Genomic DNA, 19,592 nt, shown 5'->3' with positions numbered 1-19,592 from the left:
AATCGTCCATGATTCAGGGATATTTGAAAAACAAGGATGAGGTTAATAAGGCAGTTAGAAATTTTGTGGAAAATTGTGGAAATCAAAAGATGATTTTTGTGGACTTGATGGAAGAATTGAATTTTTGTAAATGTACCGATGAGGAAAAGGATATGTATTGGGATGATAGTTTGCATTTTACACCACAGGGGTATGACAGAATTGCTGATATTCTCTTTACTAAATTGAATCAAAGCAATCTATTGTAAATTCGAAAAGACTAATTTTGTAATGATTGAACCTTGCATTGGTAAAATGATAGATTTTAGATGTGTTGGGCATATTTTATAAATTTATTTCTTCATCGTGTTTAATATTTACTTTTCCTTAATATTCTTGGCACCCTTAGCTTGAGCTTGTTTGACTCTTTCTTCTTGCTTTTCTTGCTCTCTTCTCATCTTGGTTTCCATGTGTTTGGCAATGATGGAATTATCCTTCTTTTTACCCATACCAGTAAGGTTGTAGAAACGAGCCAATTTACCTTCAATTGGTTTGACAATGTCTCTATTAAAGACGCTGTGGCATTCGGTTCTGGTAGCACAACAAGCAACAGCACGGAAACACCAAGCAATTTCTTGGAGGTAGAACTTTTGCTTACCACGTGGAACAGTATCAGGGCACAAGAAAATGGAACAATACTTTCCAGCAGTGGATGGTCTTTCAGCTTGATCCTCATCTGGAACCAATGATTTGTTCAATTCTTCCTCAGTTGAAACAGTTTCGTCTGATTGAGAGAGAATGTCAGAATTTGAAATTGCAGAAAGTTGAGATTTGAGTTCAGAAGTGTGGAAAACAGAGCTCATACGTTTGATCTTTTCCAATTCTTCAGCTTCCTCTTCCAACTTGTTTTGTGATTTGGAAACGTGTGGTTTTTCTTTAGTCACCAAATTCAAAGCAAACTTATTTCTACCATCTTCATGCAAGTGAACAGTGGAAGAAGTGCTGTCGTGACGTGATTTGACAATTTTACCAACATCACACAAGAAGTAATCTTCAATATTGTGATGCTTGGTGTGTTTGTAGTCAATCTTCTTTGATTTTGGATCAAAACAAACAGTATAGTAAGAGGTATTGGTGAGGAGGAGAATTCTCTCTTGAAGCATACCATCCTTGTTCATCTTGAGAATACGCCAACCCTTAATAAACAATTCCTCATCTGAAATAACACTCTTTGAGGCAACAATTTGTTGGGATTCAGCAAAACCTGCCTTCCATAACAAATCAGTTGTTTCAATATGGAAATACAAGAGATTGATATCACCCAAAAGTGCCAATCTAGAGTCTCTACAAATCTTCTTGAGCTGATCAACACCGAGTTCATATTGGTCATCACGATCTTCTTCACCATCACCAATCAACATGTCATTCAATTCAATAATGTCATAACCCAACAATTCATAACTGATAAGACCAGCCAATTGTTTAGGAGTCCACAAAATACCATCAGGAGATAATTTGTATTTCATAATCAAATCTCCAATTTCCAATTCACAAGGAACGGCTTCTTCCTCTTCTTCGTCCTTCTTCTTTGAATTTTCTTCCTTCTTGACAGGTGGCAAGACTTCCAAAACAACAAGTGGAACGTTAGCATTGAAAATGTTAGCATTAATCTCAGCAGCTTCAATAAATGCTTCAATGGCCATATAGAATTCCTCATATAAATCCAATCTGCCCAACAAGGTAATGGCCTCGTCAGAGAAGTTAATATCTCCCAATCTTTCTACTTGACGCCAATTGATTTGGAGTTTGAATTTTGGATTATCCAACAAGGAACAAATTCTCTCTTCACAAAGTGTGACAAATTCCTTGTCAATTCTTGCAACTTGTTCATAGTTGAACTTGAATATGTTCATATTATTAATTGGTTTACCATTCTCATCAGAACCACCAACAGCTGCTTTAGTTGCACGAAGTGATGACTTGTTATTCTCTTTGAATACCTTAATGACTTGTTTAGCCATCTTTCTCACTTCCTCGAATACGACTTCTCTCTTTGAAATATCTCTGATCTTCTTATCAATGCCATCACGTGACAAGGCAACACAACCATTTGGATTTGAAGCAAGAGGCAAGCAAATCATTAAACCGGACAATCTATCCTCTGGATTATCTTGAGCTTCCAATAATTTAATGACTCTGGCAAGACCAGCTTCCTCGAATAGAACCTTTTGGAAGTTGCTGTGTTCACACATCTTGGCTAGCAATTTGGCAATTTCAGCAGCTTCATTCCTTTCATCAATCATCTTTAATAGACGTTTAATAACACCCATTTCTCCTAGTTTTTGAATACAATCGTCATGTAAGGCAAAAGAACCCATAGCATTAATAATACATTGTTTCATGTCGAGTTTAAAATCTTTTCCATCGTCGATTCTTCTCTTGGACTTGGTGCTATCCTTTTCGTGTTCCTTCTTGTGAATGATAATGTCCAATAGCAAGTCTACAATGTTCATTGGATGGTCAAAGCTCAATAATTTTTGTTCTCTTGACAAGATGGTGACACCATTCTCGGCAATAGTGGAAATGTTTGAAATGATCATAATGGCCATCTTTCTAATCTGTTTGACGTGTTTTTTGTATTTCAAATCAGACTTTTCATTTGGTTCTTCTTGACCAATGTAGGCAAAGAGAACATTCAAACCATTGGTATGTGTTATGAATTTCTTCTTATTTTCAGATAAAATATCGATATTTTCCTTCTTTTCTTCAGTTTCATCAAAGTATGGATTGAGAATCTTGGTATCTACATCTAATTTATCCAATTTGACTTGTTTTTCTTCTTTTGGAGTGGTTGGATTATCTGCTGACAAGTCAATATCACTACTTGAAATAATTGTTGTTGAATTAATCATACGAGCATGAATTCTTCCAGCTTCAAAGTTTGTCAAATTCATTGCCAATTCAAAACAAGCTTCTCTCAAATCTTGTGTTTCGTTAGATTGAGCATAAGAAAGTGAAATATTTGAAGAGTTCAATTCAAGTGAAGTATGATACATGATTTCAATGAGAGGTTCAACAATTCCTGATTCACCTGCCCATAAACCAGCTTCATTTGAATATTTCACACAATGAATAAGAGCATTCAAAGCACTAATTTTAACCGATTGGGCACTGACATGTCTTGGATCCAAAATAATTTGAACCAATGAATCTATAATACCAATATCAAGTAAATGTTTAGCATATAATTGATTTTGTCTACAAGCTTTTTCAATTGTTTGTAAAGCCCATTGTAAAACCAATCTGTTATTCTCAATTTGCAAACAAATAATCAAAGGTTCCAAATATTCATCATATCTATCCTTATCACCGAAAACAGCATGAACACAAATAGGATTTTCAAACAGGGAATCCAAAACAGCAAATGCCTTCTTTGTAGTTGCATCATTTTCTCTCTGAATAATACCCATCAATGGATTGAAAAATTCAGAAACATATTGTACTAAATTTTCTTGATTCTTCTTGCTACCTTTCAATAATTCTGCCATTGCATCCAAAGCACCAGATTGAATATTTGGAAAATTGAATTGAGACATGTGTGGAACCAATAATTGAATACAATTGGTGTCATCTCCGAGTAACATTCTAGTTCTTTCAAAAGAAGCTAAATGTTGGATGGCAGAGAGGATAGAGTTGATGATCATTCTATTTTCTGTTTCTCCTAAAATTTGAATAACAAGTTGAAGAACTTCAACAGGAATAATGTTGACATTGGGAATGGTTGACAGTTGGTTGAGAATTTTCAACTTTTCACGAGTGGCTGATTCTCCTTCATTGTCTGCAAGGACTTCGATGGCCTTACGGGCATTGAATTGAAGACTCATTTTTTTAATGATGATTTTTGTTAGCTGGTGATGGGTGACAGTTTTAATTTCAGTTTCATTCACAATTTAAATAATTATTTAAATAAAAAAAGAATATTTTTACAATTGCTTCCACCTCAACTCACGGCTGACTTGCTCTTCCTGTTCCTTGATGGTTCTTTCTCTTTCTTTTCTCTTTAATTCTTCCTCTTTTTGTTGAGCAAATTCATCAATTTCTTCCATAATGATTGTGCCTCCGTCTTTAACAGCATAAAAATCAATATCTTTAAAGTCATCACCAAGTGGTTCTGGAAGCGAGTGGCCAACATCAATGTAGAATAATCTTTGCTTGGAGGCCTCAAGTTTGAATAATCTTTGACACATTAACTTGAGTTTTTGAATGGTAAATCCATACGGAATCTTCTTCTCCACAACATGACCCTGTGAGGATGAAACTACAGATGCAGCTACATTCTTAATGTTCAACACGACAAATTCATTGCTAACCTTGGTTACTCCTTGATTGGCATTATCAGCTTCACATGGGTCTCCGTAGATTTTCACCAATTCATTATATCTTGGATGGAGAGTGGTAATTTCGAGTGAAGGATTACTTGTCTTTTCTCTTCCACATTGCTTCAAGTAGTACTTTTCAGCATCTTCTCTTTCCTTCTTTCTTACTTCACTGCCATTGAAGGAGATTAATCCTCTGATTCTAGCCACAGCATATTGTCTTACATTGTTGACACCATACTTTTCTTGAATTGGATTACTTTCTAATCTCAATTCTTCCAAGAGTGGCATATTGTTGAGTTCATTCAAAGAATCATACTCTTCAATCTTATTACTGGCTACGGAAATACTCTTGAGAGAAGAGAATCCACCTTCCTTCATGAATTTAACAGATGAGAGGGCATTATAGTTCAAAAGCAATCTTGTCAATGTTGCAAAGTTACTGAAAGAATTCCAAACAGCATCCCAGTTTGCAATTTTGTTTCCTGAAAGATTCAATGACTGAATTGATGACAAAGTTGGTAATTGAGATGATTTCAAATCTTCATCGGTCACATTATTGTCTCTAAAGTGAACTTCCTCAATGTTAGGGAAGAGTGGTAAAATTTCTTCCACAAAAGTTTTCCATCCAAACGACACATCATTAACCACAAGCATCTTCAAGTTTGGATAGGTTCTACCCTTGCTAACTACCACTTGGGAGAATCTGTTTGATGAAATAATTAAATTTGTCAACTTTGGAAATTCCTCCAAAAGAGTTTCAACTTGTGACCATGTTTCAATGAGGTTGGCTGAAAGATCAATTCCTCTCACATTTTCAAAGTTAGCACCAATTCCCTTTTCGATAGATGACACTTTACAATCTTGCAATCCTAGGTCTGTGAGCTTTTCAATCTTTTCCAATTTTGATTCAAGGTCTTGTCGTCCAACTAATTCCACAGAAATTTGAGTCTTTTTGCTTGATGAATAAATGAACATTTCCTCTTCCTTAAAGTCCTTATTCTTGTATTTTCCAGAAACAGCTTGCATGAAATCAATTCCTAGACTGGAGAATCTAAGGAAGGTTTCTAATTTGATAAAACTAGCACTCTTCTTTCCAGTACTTGTGACAAAATATCTAACCCCATTCAATTCACCATCATGTTTGCCTCTCTCTTCATAATCCCATTCAACACCAACAAAAAGTTGAGAACTAGCTTGATCAATCTTTCCGATAAACCTCACAAACCCTCTTGAAACATCGCTTCTACTCGATGCAGGAGCATACAGAGAATTGGATGCCTCAAATGTTGCTGCAGTTGTTGTATTATTGTCTTCACTTTTCACTTGTTGTTTGGCAATGTTGTATTCAAACCTTCTATTCAATAAATGATCATATTCGCTTCCTTCCTTGTTGCTTACTTGTTGTGATGACATTTTTTTTCTATTTAAAAAACTTGTAATACAATTTGGCGCCAATTTTTGATACAACAATTAAGAAAAATACAAAACAATGTTATCTAATTATGATATCGGAAATGAGTTCATTGAGACTTTCCTTTTTCTTCCGAGTGGTCCACCTTTATCAAAAACCAATGTTTTCCTTATCATCACCACTGGAGAACATTAAAATAACAAATCAATTCTACGAACTTTTGGATACTATTCGTATGAACTTTGCAGTGTTGGGACTAAACACGTTCCCTTCTGAAATTTTAGGATCAAAAGTTCAATTAAGGCAAATCAATTCATATTTTGTCTAGTGATGATTTATAAGATTAAAATCAGATTTGAATAGTTTAAATTATTTCAAATTTATTTAATTACCACCTCTCAATCTTAAAACCAAATGCAAAGTTGATTCCTTTTGAATATTATAGTCTGAGAGAGTTCTTCCATCTTCCAATTGTTTACCAGCAAAGATAAGTCTTTGTTGATCTGGTGGAATACCTTCCTTATCTTGAATCTTTGATTTAACATTTTCAATTGTATCATTGGACTCGACTTCCAATGTAATTGTCTTTCCTGTTAAAGTTTTGACGAAAATTTGCATACCACCTCTTAATCTCAAAACCAAGTGCAAAGTTGATTCCTTTTGAATATTGTAATCAGATAAGAGTTCTTCCATCTTCTAATTGTTTACCAGCAAAAATAAGTCTTTGTTGATCTGGTGGGATACCTTCCTTATCTTGAATTTTAGACTTGACATTTTCAATTGTATCATTGGATTCAACTTCCAATGTGATTGTTTTCCTGTTAAAGTTTTGACGAAAATTTGCATACCACCTCTCAATCTCAAAACCAAATGCAAAGTTGATTCCTTTTGAATGTTATAGTCTGAGAGAGTTCTTCCATCTTCCAATTGTTTACCAGCAAAGATGAGTCTTTGTTGATCTGGTGGGATACCTTCCTTGTCTTGAATCTTTGATTTGACATTTTCAATAGTGTCGTTTGATTCAACTTCCAATGTAATTGTCTTACCAGTTAATGTTTTAACGAAAATTTGCATTGTGTTATAATTATTATTAGTTGTTTTGATTTGTTTTTTTTGTATTGATGAAGAAAATTAATGTTTTTACAGGTTTTAAAGGGATGATGATGTTTTATTTTTAGATTCAAGTTCGGAATTAAATTTTTGTTCCTAGAAACAAATCACCAAGTTCACCTTCTTTATTCCTTCTTTCCATTCATACAATTCTGTAACTCTTGTAACCTAGATGTCTAATTTCTTTCCAACTTGAATTCAATTTGATTTTGAAGGTAAAAATCACAATCAAAGGGAATTAATTTATTATTGATATGTCTTGTTACAGTTATTTGCACAAGGAAGTACTACAGAAACACTTGGTTGTTGATGTAGAAGAAGACCAAGAGATAGTAACTTTTCAATGAGATTTCGTTAAGCCAATGTGGCTGACAATTAAGATAATCCATATTTGTCCATAACTGTCAACTGTTTGTATGGGTTAAATTGGTTTTGTTCACCATTCTTTATGACACAACAAGAAAAAAATGAGACTATTTCAAATTGCAATACTTCTCATACTTTTATTCGAAATAGCTGAAACTTTTGCTATTCGCTGCTACTATGGCTCTGGCTTGAATGTTCGCACAGACACCACCGAAAAAGTTGACAAATATGACAAATATTGCACCAAAGCTTATCTTCCCTGCAGTAGCTACAGGTTTACCTGTACAACTGAAGAATTCAAAGCAGATATCAGCAAATGGGTTTACTTTTCCACATCTTCACTCTATCCTCTCTATCCAGATAATAATCAAACCATTTGTACCACTCCACTTTGTAATGAACCAGTTAACTTACCATCTGATGGATTCTGGTGTTATTCAGGACTTGGCTTCTATGGTCAACAAAATTATGAACTCGTTTTCGTTTCGAATAGTAGTGATAACTTTTGTTCACAATATGAAAACAAATGTGCTTCCTATAATCCGTACTGTTCAGATCGTAAAATTCCTGTTGGAACGACATATCATGTCTCCAGTGTAGCTACCAAACAAGATTGTGAAAACTATAAGTATTATTCAGAAATTGCCAATGCTACATGTTGTAAAGGTGAAAAATGTAACAAACCACCAACTGTGAAATGTTATAGTGGCATATCAGACACTGAATTGAGATCAATTGATGTGAAAGAATCTCCATATGATGAGAATGCCTATTCTTGTTATAATAGCTGGTCATGTTCCAATAGAGATTGTGATCGTCGTCAAAGTTATGGATATATGAATCAGACTGATTGTTCAGTTTTTACCAATTGTTGTTACTATGATGGATGCAATCAACCAAAAACATGCTATGTTGGTATGAGCCCTGAAACTGCTCAATTGAAACCAATGATTCAAGATACATTATTTCCTGCTAATGAATTGTATTGTCTAACAATTCCAAGAAATTGTTCTATTGAGCAACAGGATTGCTCACCGTCCGAGATTGCACAAGGTGTCTCAAAACCCTATTTCACATATGGAACATGTTCAAAGGGAAGTTGTTGTTATGAAGCGGGTTGTAATAGACCATACTCTGTTGATTGTTATAACACTACCAATATCTATAACTCTACTCAACCAGATACTTTTAAATCTATTGAAATGTATGGTATTAAGAATTGTGCTAGACATTCATATGCTTGTTCCAATCCAATGTGGAAGAAGTACTGCTCTGCCAATGAGATTTCCAAATCAACAATCAAGACCATTTACTTCACAGCAACAGATTCTGAATGTGCTGCTGCTCAAAAGGACTATTTCAATTATTTGGATCCAATCTGTTGCAAGAACTCTAAATGTAACAAGTACGAACCACTCAAAGGAAATTTGACTTGCTATGTTGGAGATTTTGCCTTTGGAGAAGGTATGCCAAGAAATAGTATCATTACTTTGCCATCTGCTGGTTCCTATAATTGCTATCGTCGTTCTTATACCTGCACAGCTGTGACTTCAAAGTGTTCTCTTGAAGATGTGAATGCAAAGAAAACTCGTTATGAGTACGGTGTCATTCTTTCATCAAGTTGTAATGGATACTATTGTTGTTCAACTGGGTTCTGTAACAAGTACAATCCATTGATTGATCCAGTTGCGAGCACTCCAAATAATGGAGGTGGTGGAACTGGAGGAAATGGAGGTGGAACTGGAGGTGGTGGAAGTGCAGCAACATCTACTAAGGGTAAAACCTCAACAAGACTCAATGTTTCTTCATCCATTGGTTATATTTTCTCTCTTGGATGGAGTTTGATGGTGGTTTTGTATTTAGCTCTTTAATAAATATAACTTGTAACAATTTCATAAAGTTGTTTTGTGGAAATTCCAACAAAAGAATATTCAATTAGAAAATATAATTATTTTCAATAGTATTGAAAAAATATTGAATTTCGAAAAAAAAATGAAACTACCACTCCCACCAGATATTCACACTCTCCTAAAGTTTATCCTTGAACAGGGTGATTATTATGGTAATTTTGAAAATGTCATGGAAACAATTTACATCACCTATGCACAATTATCTGATGAATTGGGAAATGAGGAAAAGGAAGTATTAGAAGTGTTTGAAGAATTGTCATTTGGAGAGGATGATTTAGCCAATTTATTTAAAGTAATTGCTCTATATGATCGGGAAGTGGATGAAGAGTTTAATTATCATCATGGAGACGTTCCGAAGATGTTGATGAAATCCTACATGGAAACAAGTTCGGAAAGAAATTGTTTAGTGATTGACTCACTGTTTAAATTTAAAGAAGTGGTTCCAAGCTGGATATTTAAATATTCCCTGTTTACTTTTGAAGTGATTCATCAATTGTCTTTGAATGATTTTCTGGAAACTTTCTTGTTGTTTTTGATTCATTATGAGAAGAGAAATTGGAGTGATGAATCATTGTGTCCAACATGGGGAGGATCTGAACAGTCAATGTTTGAGAGATTCATGATAGAATTAGAGAGGCGATTACTTGATGATAGTATTAGAATTCATCCACTGAAACAAATTGACAAATTTGAATTGTTCAAGTTAATGTATGAACATTGTACTAATCTAGATTGTTACCCTGAAGCTGTGTCATATTTTGGAGATTATTACCACAAATTAGTAACATTAGAATTAGAGAAACTCAAATACATGGAAAGAAATGAATCGAGATCGAAAAGAATGATTGGTATTTTATCTTTTATGAGATATATCAAATTTAAACTTAAGCCTAAAATGTTTATTCCTGATCTCTTCTCCATAATTGGAGATGAAACAGAGACTTTGGAAATTAGAAAATCTGCAATGCTATTGGTTACATTCTGTGAACTTCCAGGGGGAATAGAATCTCTAGCTTTGTGTCTCAAATGTTGCAGAAGCGATATTCCCCAACCTATCATTCAAAATGCATTTAACAAATCTTTAACCATCCGTATGGCTTCTATTACTGCCGAGCTGACTGTAGAGGATTGTAACGTCTTGAAAGATTCAATGATGATGGCAGCTTACAATTTCCAAGTAGAGAGCACTAATGATGTATTATCGCTATTTATCTTCATTATTACCTATAAGGACTATTTAGCTGATATAGATCTAGATTATTCTTTGTCCATTATTTTAAACAAGGCAACCAAATATATTCACGAACTTGAAAATACTAAATATTTGGAAGAAATTATTGAGTTCATTCGTGAAAGAGGTTTTTCCTATTTATCTGCAATAGTTCTACCTGGATATTTTGATGCTATTAAGCAGCGTAAGGAAAATTCTATTCCTCTTGTGACACAATTAGCCCTTTGTCAGTCTTCAATTAAGCTATTATTGGAAGACACTGTTTCTCAGTCGAGAAGAGAAATTCTGGAACAATTATCAAGTGATTTGATTCCATTTATATATGATTATTACAAACCTCGGGTGTATTTACCTGCTGACATGTTAGCTGAAATAATTATTGCTAATAGAATATATCATGAATTTCCGCCACTCGTGGATTCTACATCAAATATATATCTTTTACTTGAGACATGTTGTGACCATCCATCACAAAATAGATGGAATTTGAGTTGTTTATTAGCTGAATGCTTGAGACTTGGTTTACCAATTCCTAAGAAGGTATGCGACGCCATCAATGGGTTAGAAACAGATACACACATCATGTATTTGATTATGGTTGGAATATTCTATTTTATTGATATAGATATTTCAGATAATCTATTCGCCAAATACCTTAAAAAATTAGGTGGTGAAGTTGACTTTTTCCTTTCTCCTGTGATTAACGACAAACAGGTCCAAAAAGTCTATTTATTGGGCTTTTTATTATTTATGGATGATTATTTAGAAAGAAATGTAATTCTCTATATTACAAGTATGCAAATTGATATTCAAAATGACGATGGAGATCTCTCACTTAATTCATTCATTTACTCATTGCACGAAAAAGTCAAAAATAAGTATGAGGCAATATTTTAAAATAATCCACGTAAGAAACCCTTAATCATTTTTATATTCCTTTAAAAACACTGTTGGATTTAAAAATAAAGATATTCGAAAGCAACGGCCATTCCATTACACTGAATTTATGGGCAATCCTAGACGGTGGTCAGTGATGTAAAATGCCGGGTCAGGGAGTAAAAATTTCAAAGTCGAGCCAGAGGCATTTTATGCAGAACTTGCGAAATTTCCAAGTCGAGCCGGGTCAGGCTAAAAAATTTCCAAGTCAAGCCGGGTCAGACAAAAATTTTTACAAGTCGAGCCGGGTCAGACAAAAAAATTTACAAGTCGAGCCACAGAAGATCCGTTGCTTTGACATTTGGCTGATTAAAAACCGTTAAATTAAAATTTAAAAAAATTAAGAGATTTTGTCTACTGGCTACAATGTCCAATCACAAGCTGGTATTTGGAAGCAACTGAACAACATGGCAGTTGGCTAGAAAATTAATACAACAACCCATCCATCATCAGGAAGTTTCTTTGACTGGTGGAATCTTCTTCTTACATCTAAATCTCCAACCCAACAAAGAAACCAAGAAATTGGCAACAAAAAGAGGAAATCCTGTTGATGATGAAATACCAACCATCAAACCATAAACTCCAAAAGCTTTCCAAGAATTTGCCAAGACGATACTACCAGCGGATCAGAATATCATCAGAAGAATAAATAATATTAAAATATTTATAAATTGGCCTCGACTCTAAAAAAATTTGGTTGGAACAACGAATACATGGCACTGCCCACCGTCTAGGCAATCCAGTTCCAATGATTACAATCAAGTTAAAAGAAATATGATCACATTAACAGTTTGAAGCAGATTAACGCATTATTTATTATTTAAAAAAAAATCAAAAAAAAATGGGCAACCGACAAAGTGCTCAAAGAACTTTCTTTGATTCTGATGATTCTGATGATTACGCATGTTCCTATGATTCGGAAGAAGAGTACACTAGACAAGGTCCAGTAGCTTCTCTTCCTATCATCATCCGTGAAACGATTGCGGAATCACTTCCCGAAGTAAATATTAAAAAACAACTCATACAAGTGATGAATAGCACAGACAGAAGTGGTGATTTTTCAACTGGTGGAAAATTAAGTGCTGAATATTCAATACCTGCTATTGAAATTTTACAAGAATCAGGAGTTTATAAGCCTTTGCCACTTCCGATAATTTATGAGGAACAAGCTAAGGACTTGATTAAAAATTGCTCAATGAGCCCATTTGGAAGATTGGATAAAACTATTTATGATGAGTCTGTTAGAAAATCATGGCAATTGGATCCACAGAGATTTAAAATAACAAATCCAAAGTGGAATAGTTTAATTGAGGATTTGGTTAATAATAATGTGAAAAAGGATTTAGGAATTGCACAAGAAAAGAAAATTGGATTTTCTCTTTACAAAATGTTATTATATGAAGAAGGAGGATTCTTTGATTTTCATAGAGATACTGAGAAGGAAAATGGTATGATTGCCACTCTAGTTGTTCAATTGCCAAGCTCTTTCACAGGAGGTGAAATAGTTGTAAGACATAAAGAAAAAGAAAATATTTACAAGACTTCGGAAGATGCAACTTTTAATCCATATTATGTGAGCTTTTATTGTGATGTTTCACATAAGGTTGAGACTGTTAAATCTGGATATAGATTAGCTTTGATTTATAATTTGGTATACTCTGGTGCCGACAAAATTCAAGCTTTTGATAGTGATACTCAATTGAAACAAATTGAGACCATTGTAAAATCATGGTTAGAAGCACCAATGTATTCCAAGCTTTGCTATGTTATGGACCACAAATATTCCACTGCTGGTTTAACTCCTGAATTGCTAAAAGGCAAAGATGAAGCCATATATCAATTACTTAAACAAATACCAAACGTGGAAACATCTTTGGCAATTTTGGAAAAGCATGAAAGATCCTGTGGATCTACTGTAAGGGATATTGAAGAAACCAAATTGTATTATCAAGGTCATGTTGTTGGACAACCAATTAATCAGAAAATTCATTTGATGGAGGATGAAATCTTTCCAGATGATGTAAGAAGAAGCATGCCAGAAGAAAATAGAGATGTAAGTTTCAATAATTTGTAACAACTTTACCAAAACTAAATAGATTGAAACAACTGGTAATGAGGGAGCTACGATTGAACGATGGTACAAAAGTGCTTGTATTATTATGATTCCAAACGAATTGAAATCTTTGGAACACAAAGACAAAGTTACAGAACTTTTAGAAAAATTCAAACAAAACCCTCATGAAAATACGAGACGTTTGCTAATGGCCCTAACATCATCAAAACTTACTTGTTCTGAAGATTCTGAATGTAATTCCACATATAATATTGAGTCTAAAGATATTCTTGAAGCTTGTATAGCTCTGTCCTATTTGCCATTGAGCTTAAAGTTTATAGAAAGATTATGGCTTGGTGGAGGGTTGGGACATATACAAGAGGCTAAAATAGCTACCACATTAATCAAACATCATGGTGTTGAGAATTTTAAGGTTTTATTTGATAAGTATATTGAAAAATGTTTCAAGCATTCATATAGTACTTCATCTGAAATTGAAGTAATAGCATCTTTGGTTTTAGAATTAGAGGAACCAACATGGATTGAAAAATTTATATCAAATATTCCAATGATAGCTGCTTCCACTTATTATGGAATCAAATCGGATGCAATTGTTTTGCTTTTAGGAATCAAGGACAAGTATCCCTCCACCTCTGAAAAAATTACCCAATTCGTAAATGCATCCCTTAAGAATGATAATACATCTTTCTCTGCCGACCTTATCATCCGATTGAATAGAATTGAATTATGCCCTAAGGTTTTCAAGACTGCTTTTGGCTCATATTCTATTACCATTGCTAATGTTGAACAATGTATACCAGTTATGAAGCATTTTGGATTGGAACAAATCTCTCCACTTCTCTCCCAATCGTTATCAACATTAAGACCCCAGAATATGCCTTCATTGATTTCTGTTTTGGAAAATATATTGGTAAAGGATGGAAAGGAAGAACAATTTTTGGCTAGTAAATTGTTTGAAGCAATATTAGAAATGCAAAAGAAGGATATTTCTATACTTAACAGTGTAAAGTTATTGACATTATGTAGAAAGCTTGGAAAAACTGAAGATGAGATGAATATCTCAAAGGCTATTGTTGCAAACAAAAATTATTCGACAAATAATATGTATGAATTGGTTGAAGGACTAGCCAAAAATAATGGAAATGAATGTTTCTGGACTGGATCAGGATTTAGAATCATTTTGGATCATAGCTACAAGCTATTACACAATGCTGCTAATTCAACAAATGAATCCCTTACAGAATTCAATTTGGGTGATACCAACAAGTGGAAATTTACACATATTCCTGTTACTTGTACATGCAATAGTTGTCTGAAAGTGAAGCAATTTATAGAATCTTCTGAAACTGTTTTTAATTTTAAGGAAAAGCAACAGTCAAGGAAGCACGTCGAACAAATCTTGCGAAATGCAATTGACATTGAAAAGGAAACCATCAAAAAGTAAGTTTACCAACTAATTGTAATTATGACCTATTTTATTATATTGAACAGAGGATCTCCACAAACATTAAGATTGACCAAAGTTCTTAAAAGTCCAGAATCTAAGAAATCACTCTCGACAGCAATTGAACAAATACTCAAAACCCTTTTACAATATGGCATCCTATCAGATCAGAAACCAAACAGTAGACCAGCAGAAGCATCAGCTAGCAATGAACCTCCAACAAAGAAAATTAAACAAGAACAACAATAAATGTTGGAATGGATTAAAGAGATTGATAATTATGAGCGCAATTATTGCAATTATTGTAAGTGGAGATTCTACCAACAGAATCAATTTACAATGGAGAATACCTGCCGAATCCAAGAGCAATTTGGCTCAATTTACCATACTTGAGCAATTTGGCTCAATTCACCATACTGACGATAGGGTAGTAAGAATTGAAAACGACAATAATTTCTCATTTTAGGGTTGTAAGTAAAACAATGTGTAACCTTGGGATTAAATATATTTTTTCCCGGTAATGGCGAGTGAAACAATCATCACCTCTATCATTCCAAAAAAATCTTTTATTACGACAATAACGAATCTATTCAGATTCTCATATCATTCCAAAAAAATGAAAACCTTACAACCTGTAAATCTGTTTGTGGTTGTTGTGTTGATTTCTTGTTTTGCATGGACAGTCAGATGTTTTTCTCAAACTAAACCTGTCGATTTCAAACTAACCACACTGTTGGGAGAAATGTACGGAGAGGGAGTCAAGGCCACTCAAGTTGGCATGACTTTCCCACTTGGCGTTGCTGTTTCACCATTGAATGGGAATGTCTATTTCTCTGACATGTACAATCATCAGGTAAGATATGTTGATTCGAATGGTTTTTCACATCTCGCTGCTGGATCACCAACTTTGGCAGCAGGAGAAAGCAGTTATTTCACTCTCGCTAATGATACATTGTTGACACCGAGTAGTGTTGCTCTGAATTCGAATGGAGAACTGTATATTGCTGAATATGCTCGAATTCGAAAGGTTTATTTTAATTCTACCATCAACAATTACAACATGGTTACATTCGCAGGTGGTGGATTCGACTCTTCATCTTCTGGTGTTTCTCCATTATCTGTTTCATTGAATCAACCAAGATGTGTCGTTCCAGTTTCGAATGGTGATGTTTTTATTTGTGATACCTACAATTATAGAATTAGAAAGGTTGTCAATGGAATCATTTACAATATTGTTGGTAGTGGTGTGAAGGGAAACAGTGCTGAGGGATCTTTGGCTTTATATTCGAATGTTGGTGAAGTTTGGGCGATTGTCTTCAATCCTGTGAGTGGTGAAATGTATTTCTCTGATTTTGACAATAATGCAATCAAGTACATTGCAAATAATGGCAGTGTTTATACCTATGTTTCGTCTTTTGGACCTAAAGGAATCGTATTTGATTCGAATGGAGATTTGTATGTGGCAGAAGCAACTTACGATCAAATTGTTAAATTTTCAAATGGTGTACGAACTGTTATTGCCAATAATGCAGGAATTACTCCAGGATTTAGTGGAGATGGAGGAAATGCATTAAATGCAACTTTTCATGGAATTACAAGTTTAGCCATTTATGGAAAAAAATTATATATTGCTGATGCTTCAAATAACAGAATTCGACACATTAACTTGACAACCAACATTATCAACACCATAGCAGGAGATGGCTCTGAAATCTATACAGGTGGCACCTCTGGCTACCAATCCACAATAGCTCTTAAAAGACCCTATACCTCCTTCTATAATAATCAAACAGATGAATTACTAATTGCCGATACCAATAATTATAGAGTGTTGAGAGTAAATTCATTGAGTAATATTGAAAGTAGTTCACTCATTGAAACAGTGGCTGGTGTTGTAGGTCTTGTTCAAGATGATATTGATGGTAAATTGGGAAATGAAACTGCGTTGAATTATCCTTATTCTGTTACGCAATCTGAAATATCAGGAGATGTGTTTATTGGAACAACCTTTAAAATATTGAAAGTTTCAAAGAAGGATAAAAGAGTTTCGACAGTGGCAGGTTCAGTTTCAACCTTGGCAGGTGACAATTTCAATTCGATTGCCTCCCAATTGAATGAACCAGCTGGTTTGGCGTTTGCTATAAATGGTGATTTGTACATTTGTGATTCAATTAATCATGCAATTCGTAAGATTGACCACGAAACTGGAATTATTTCAACAATTGCTGGAAATGGAATAGCTGGTTTTAAAGATGGAAATGCATCAATTGCACAATTCAATTCAAATTTAGGATTATCTGTTCTTCCAAATGGTGATTTGCTTATTGCTGACTACAATAACAATAGAATAAGAAAATATTTGGCAAGTAGCAAACAAGTTTTAACTATTGCTGGAGGATTAGCTGGATATTCTGGAGATGGTCAATTGGCAACAAGTGCCCAATTGAATCATCCAACAGATGTTGCTTATAACGCTAGTACAGGTGATGTTTTCATTGCTGATTTTGGAAATAAGGTTATTAGAAAGATTTCGAATAGTACTGGAATAATTTCAACAATTGCAGGAAGTGGTCTCTCTGAATATAATGGCGATGCAATGCCAGCTTCCATTTCAAATATTTCACCTTACGGACTTTCCATTCATCCAATTACAGGTGAGCTCTTCATCTCAGATAGTGTGAATTATCTTATCAGAAAAATTAATGTCAACAATCAAATTATTTACAATGTAGCTGGTGTGAATGGAACTTCCATTTGGAGTACAACTGGTTTGGCCAACTCGACTTCTCTCGGTTCTTTAGGATTCATTACATTCTCACCAAAAGGAGATTTATTTATTGCAAAGGACAAAATGTCATAAAAAAGATGGATTTTGAAAGTTCCATCATTTATAACATTGCTGGAACAGGCTTAACAGTTTCAAATGGTGACCAAAGCGCCCTAGCAACAAATTTGAATCAACCATTGGGTGTTTCTATATCTCCATTCAGTAATGAGCTCTATTTTACTGATAGTAAGAATTTATTGATGAGAAAGATTTCTTCTTTTGGAAATGTGCAGACGATTGCAGGTGGAATTGGTGATAAGGGACCTGCAATCAATGCCAAACTCAGAACTGTCTATTCCATGAAAATACTTGGAGATTACTTGTACTTTTCTGATACTCTGTACAAGATTCGTAAAATTTCACTTTCGACTGGACTTATTGATTCAGTTGTTGGTGGTTATGTGAATGGATATAACGGAGATAACCTAGCAAATCAAACCAATATTAGAACTGTTCTAGATATGCAATTTCATAACAATGAACTCGTTTTTGCCGATACCATTAACTTTAGAATAAGAAAAACAAGTTTATCTGAAATGGGAATGGTTACAACAATTGCTGGTAATGGTTCAACAACTTTAACCTCACTAATCGATAATGTACCTGCTACTTCTGCTTATTTGAAAGCACCAGCTTCTGTTGCTTTCCTTTCGAATGGTGAAATGATTATTGCTGAAAGACAAGGACATGTTATTCGAAAGGTTGATTTGACTGGACAGATTTCATTGATTGCAGGATCATTCTTACAATTAGGATTGAACGGTGATTCTTCCAATGCAAAGATATCTTTACTCAATGATCCATTAAGTTTGACAGTTTTGAAGGGCGACAGAATTCTATTTGTCGATAGAGGAAATAATAGAATTAGAATGCTAACACCATACTGTAAAGATTCAGGATACTTCCTTACTCAATCCTCTCAAGGAATGATTTGCAGTAACCAGACAACATGCTTTGGTTTTGCCGAAACTGATTCGAAAGTTTGTTCTGGAAATGGAATTTGTCAATCTTTTAATAATTGTGCCTGTAAGGTTGGCTACATGGGATCTGATTGTTCTACCCCAAATATTTGCACAGTATTGACCATTGCACATATTTGCACTTCTCCAATTTTCAATGCTCCAGAAACGTTGATTACACCAGTTTCGGATATCACTCTATTGAACTCCAGAAATATTGAGCTACCATCTGTCAAAATTAACCTACCTCCAACAATGTCTGTATATCTGGAAGGAATTGATCCTTCATTGAAGAATGAGGAAGTTGTTGTGTTGAGCTCATTATCAACCACAACCATATCATCAGAAACTTTGGGATTTGTTTCGCCAATTGTTTCTTCTGTGATTGCTAAAGCAAACTCTGGACAGAAAATACCAGTTCAAAACCTTGCAGATCCAGTTGCCATACTCTTCGAAAATTTGACTATTTCCAACAATGAAAATTTGAATGTTTCCTGCATATATTTCGACGAAACTGCAAAGGAATGGAAATCAGATGGAATTGAGACTAAAACTTCAACTGACAAGGCAGTTTCAGTAACTTGTAACACATACAGTCTTGAACGTTCCATTGTTGTCATTGATCAAAATTATAAGAAGGAATCACCTTCTAAAGGTTCTGGAGTTGTGACAGATAATTCTGCAGTCTTAATTGGAGCTATTGTGGGAAGTATTGGTGGATGTTGTGTTCTGCTTAGTGTCCTGATGATAATTATTGTTGTAATTGCTTTGGTGTTAAAGAGAAAGAGAACAACAAACAAATTAGATGATTTATAAATCTCATGATATAGAATGTATGTTATGATTAGAACAGTATGATTCAAATTGATATGAACAATAAAATTGGATGAATATGATCCGATGATTCAAGTGGTTTAATTATTACATCATGCTATTAGGACCGCCACTGAATATCCATGACGATAA

General features: G+C 34.3%; 7 protein-coding genes across 7 annotated transcripts; 4 read left to right on the top strand and 3 right to left on the bottom strand.

Annotated features, from left to right (window-relative positions):
* Nucleotides 1–356: 356 nt before the first annotated feature.
* On the bottom strand, nucleotides 357–3,863 carry NAEGRDRAFT_72297 (uncharacterized protein; the record flags this gene model as incomplete). The annotated part of the gene is made up of 1 exon (XM_002672554.1): nucleotides 357–3,863. The coding sequence occupies one exon, from the start codon at nucleotides 3,861–3,863 to the stop codon at nucleotides 357–359; it is 3,507 nt and encodes a 1,168-aa protein (XP_002672600.1).
* Nucleotides 3,864–3,923: 60 nt separating this feature from the next.
* On the bottom strand, nucleotides 3,924–5,773 carry NAEGRDRAFT_81169 (CAP-Gly domain-containing protein). The gene has a single exon (XM_002672553.1). The coding sequence runs from the start codon at nucleotides 5,769–5,771 to the stop codon at nucleotides 3,963–3,965; it is 1,809 nt and encodes a 602-aa protein (XP_002672599.1). The 5' UTR covers nucleotides 5,772–5,773; the 3' UTR covers nucleotides 3,924–3,962.
* A 380-nt stretch (nucleotides 5,774–6,153) lies between these two features.
* Nucleotides 6,154–6,843, bottom strand: NAEGRDRAFT_60859 (polyubiquitin; the record flags this gene model as incomplete). The annotated part of the gene is made up of 2 exons (XM_002672552.1): nucleotides 6,154–6,392; nucleotides 6,618–6,843. 2 exons carry the CDS (start codon nucleotides 6,841–6,843, stop codon nucleotides 6,154–6,156), a joined length of 465 nt encoding a protein of 154 aa, XP_002672598.1.
* A 503-nt stretch (nucleotides 6,844–7,346) lies between these two features.
* On the top strand, nucleotides 7,347–11,283 carry NAEGRDRAFT_52116 (uncharacterized protein; the record flags this gene model as incomplete). Its single annotated transcript, XM_002672630.1, has 2 exons — nucleotides 7,347–9,021; nucleotides 9,260–11,283. 2 exons carry the CDS (start codon nucleotides 7,347–7,349, stop codon nucleotides 11,281–11,283), a joined length of 3,699 nt encoding a protein of 1,232 aa, XP_002672676.1.
* Nucleotides 11,284–12,163: 880 nt separating this feature from the next.
* On the top strand, nucleotides 12,164–15,089 carry NAEGRDRAFT_72292 (uncharacterized protein; the record flags this gene model as incomplete). The annotated part of the gene is made up of 3 exons (XM_002672629.1): nucleotides 12,164–13,375; nucleotides 13,419–14,836; nucleotides 14,888–15,089. 3 exons carry the CDS (start codon nucleotides 12,164–12,166, stop codon nucleotides 15,087–15,089), a joined length of 2,832 nt encoding a protein of 943 aa, XP_002672675.1.
* Nucleotides 15,090–15,456: 367 nt separating this feature from the next.
* Nucleotides 15,457–17,700, top strand: NAEGRDRAFT_72291 (uncharacterized protein; the record flags this gene model as incomplete). Its single annotated transcript, XM_002672628.1, has 1 exon — nucleotides 15,457–17,700. The coding sequence occupies one exon, from the start codon at nucleotides 15,457–15,459 to the stop codon at nucleotides 17,698–17,700; it is 2,244 nt and encodes a 747-aa protein (XP_002672674.1).
* Nucleotides 17,701–17,867: 167 nt separating this feature from the next.
* NAEGRDRAFT_72290 (uncharacterized protein) lies at nucleotides 17,868–19,442 on the top strand (the record flags this gene model as incomplete). Its single annotated transcript, XM_002672627.1, has 1 exon — nucleotides 17,868–19,442. The coding sequence occupies one exon, from the start codon at nucleotides 17,868–17,870 to the stop codon at nucleotides 19,440–19,442; it is 1,575 nt and encodes a 524-aa protein (XP_002672673.1).
* Between the last annotated feature and the right edge of the window lie 150 nt (nucleotides 19,443–19,592).

Source organism: Naegleria gruberi (assembly GCF_000004985.1).
Source record: "Naegleria gruberi genomic scaffold NAEGRscaffold_52, whole genome shotgun sequence".
In the NCBI taxonomy this organism is placed as follows: Eukaryota; Heterolobosea; class Eutetramitea; order Acrasida; family Naegleriidae; genus Naegleria; species Naegleria gruberi.
This window is presented reverse-complemented; position numbering and strand designations above follow the sequence as displayed.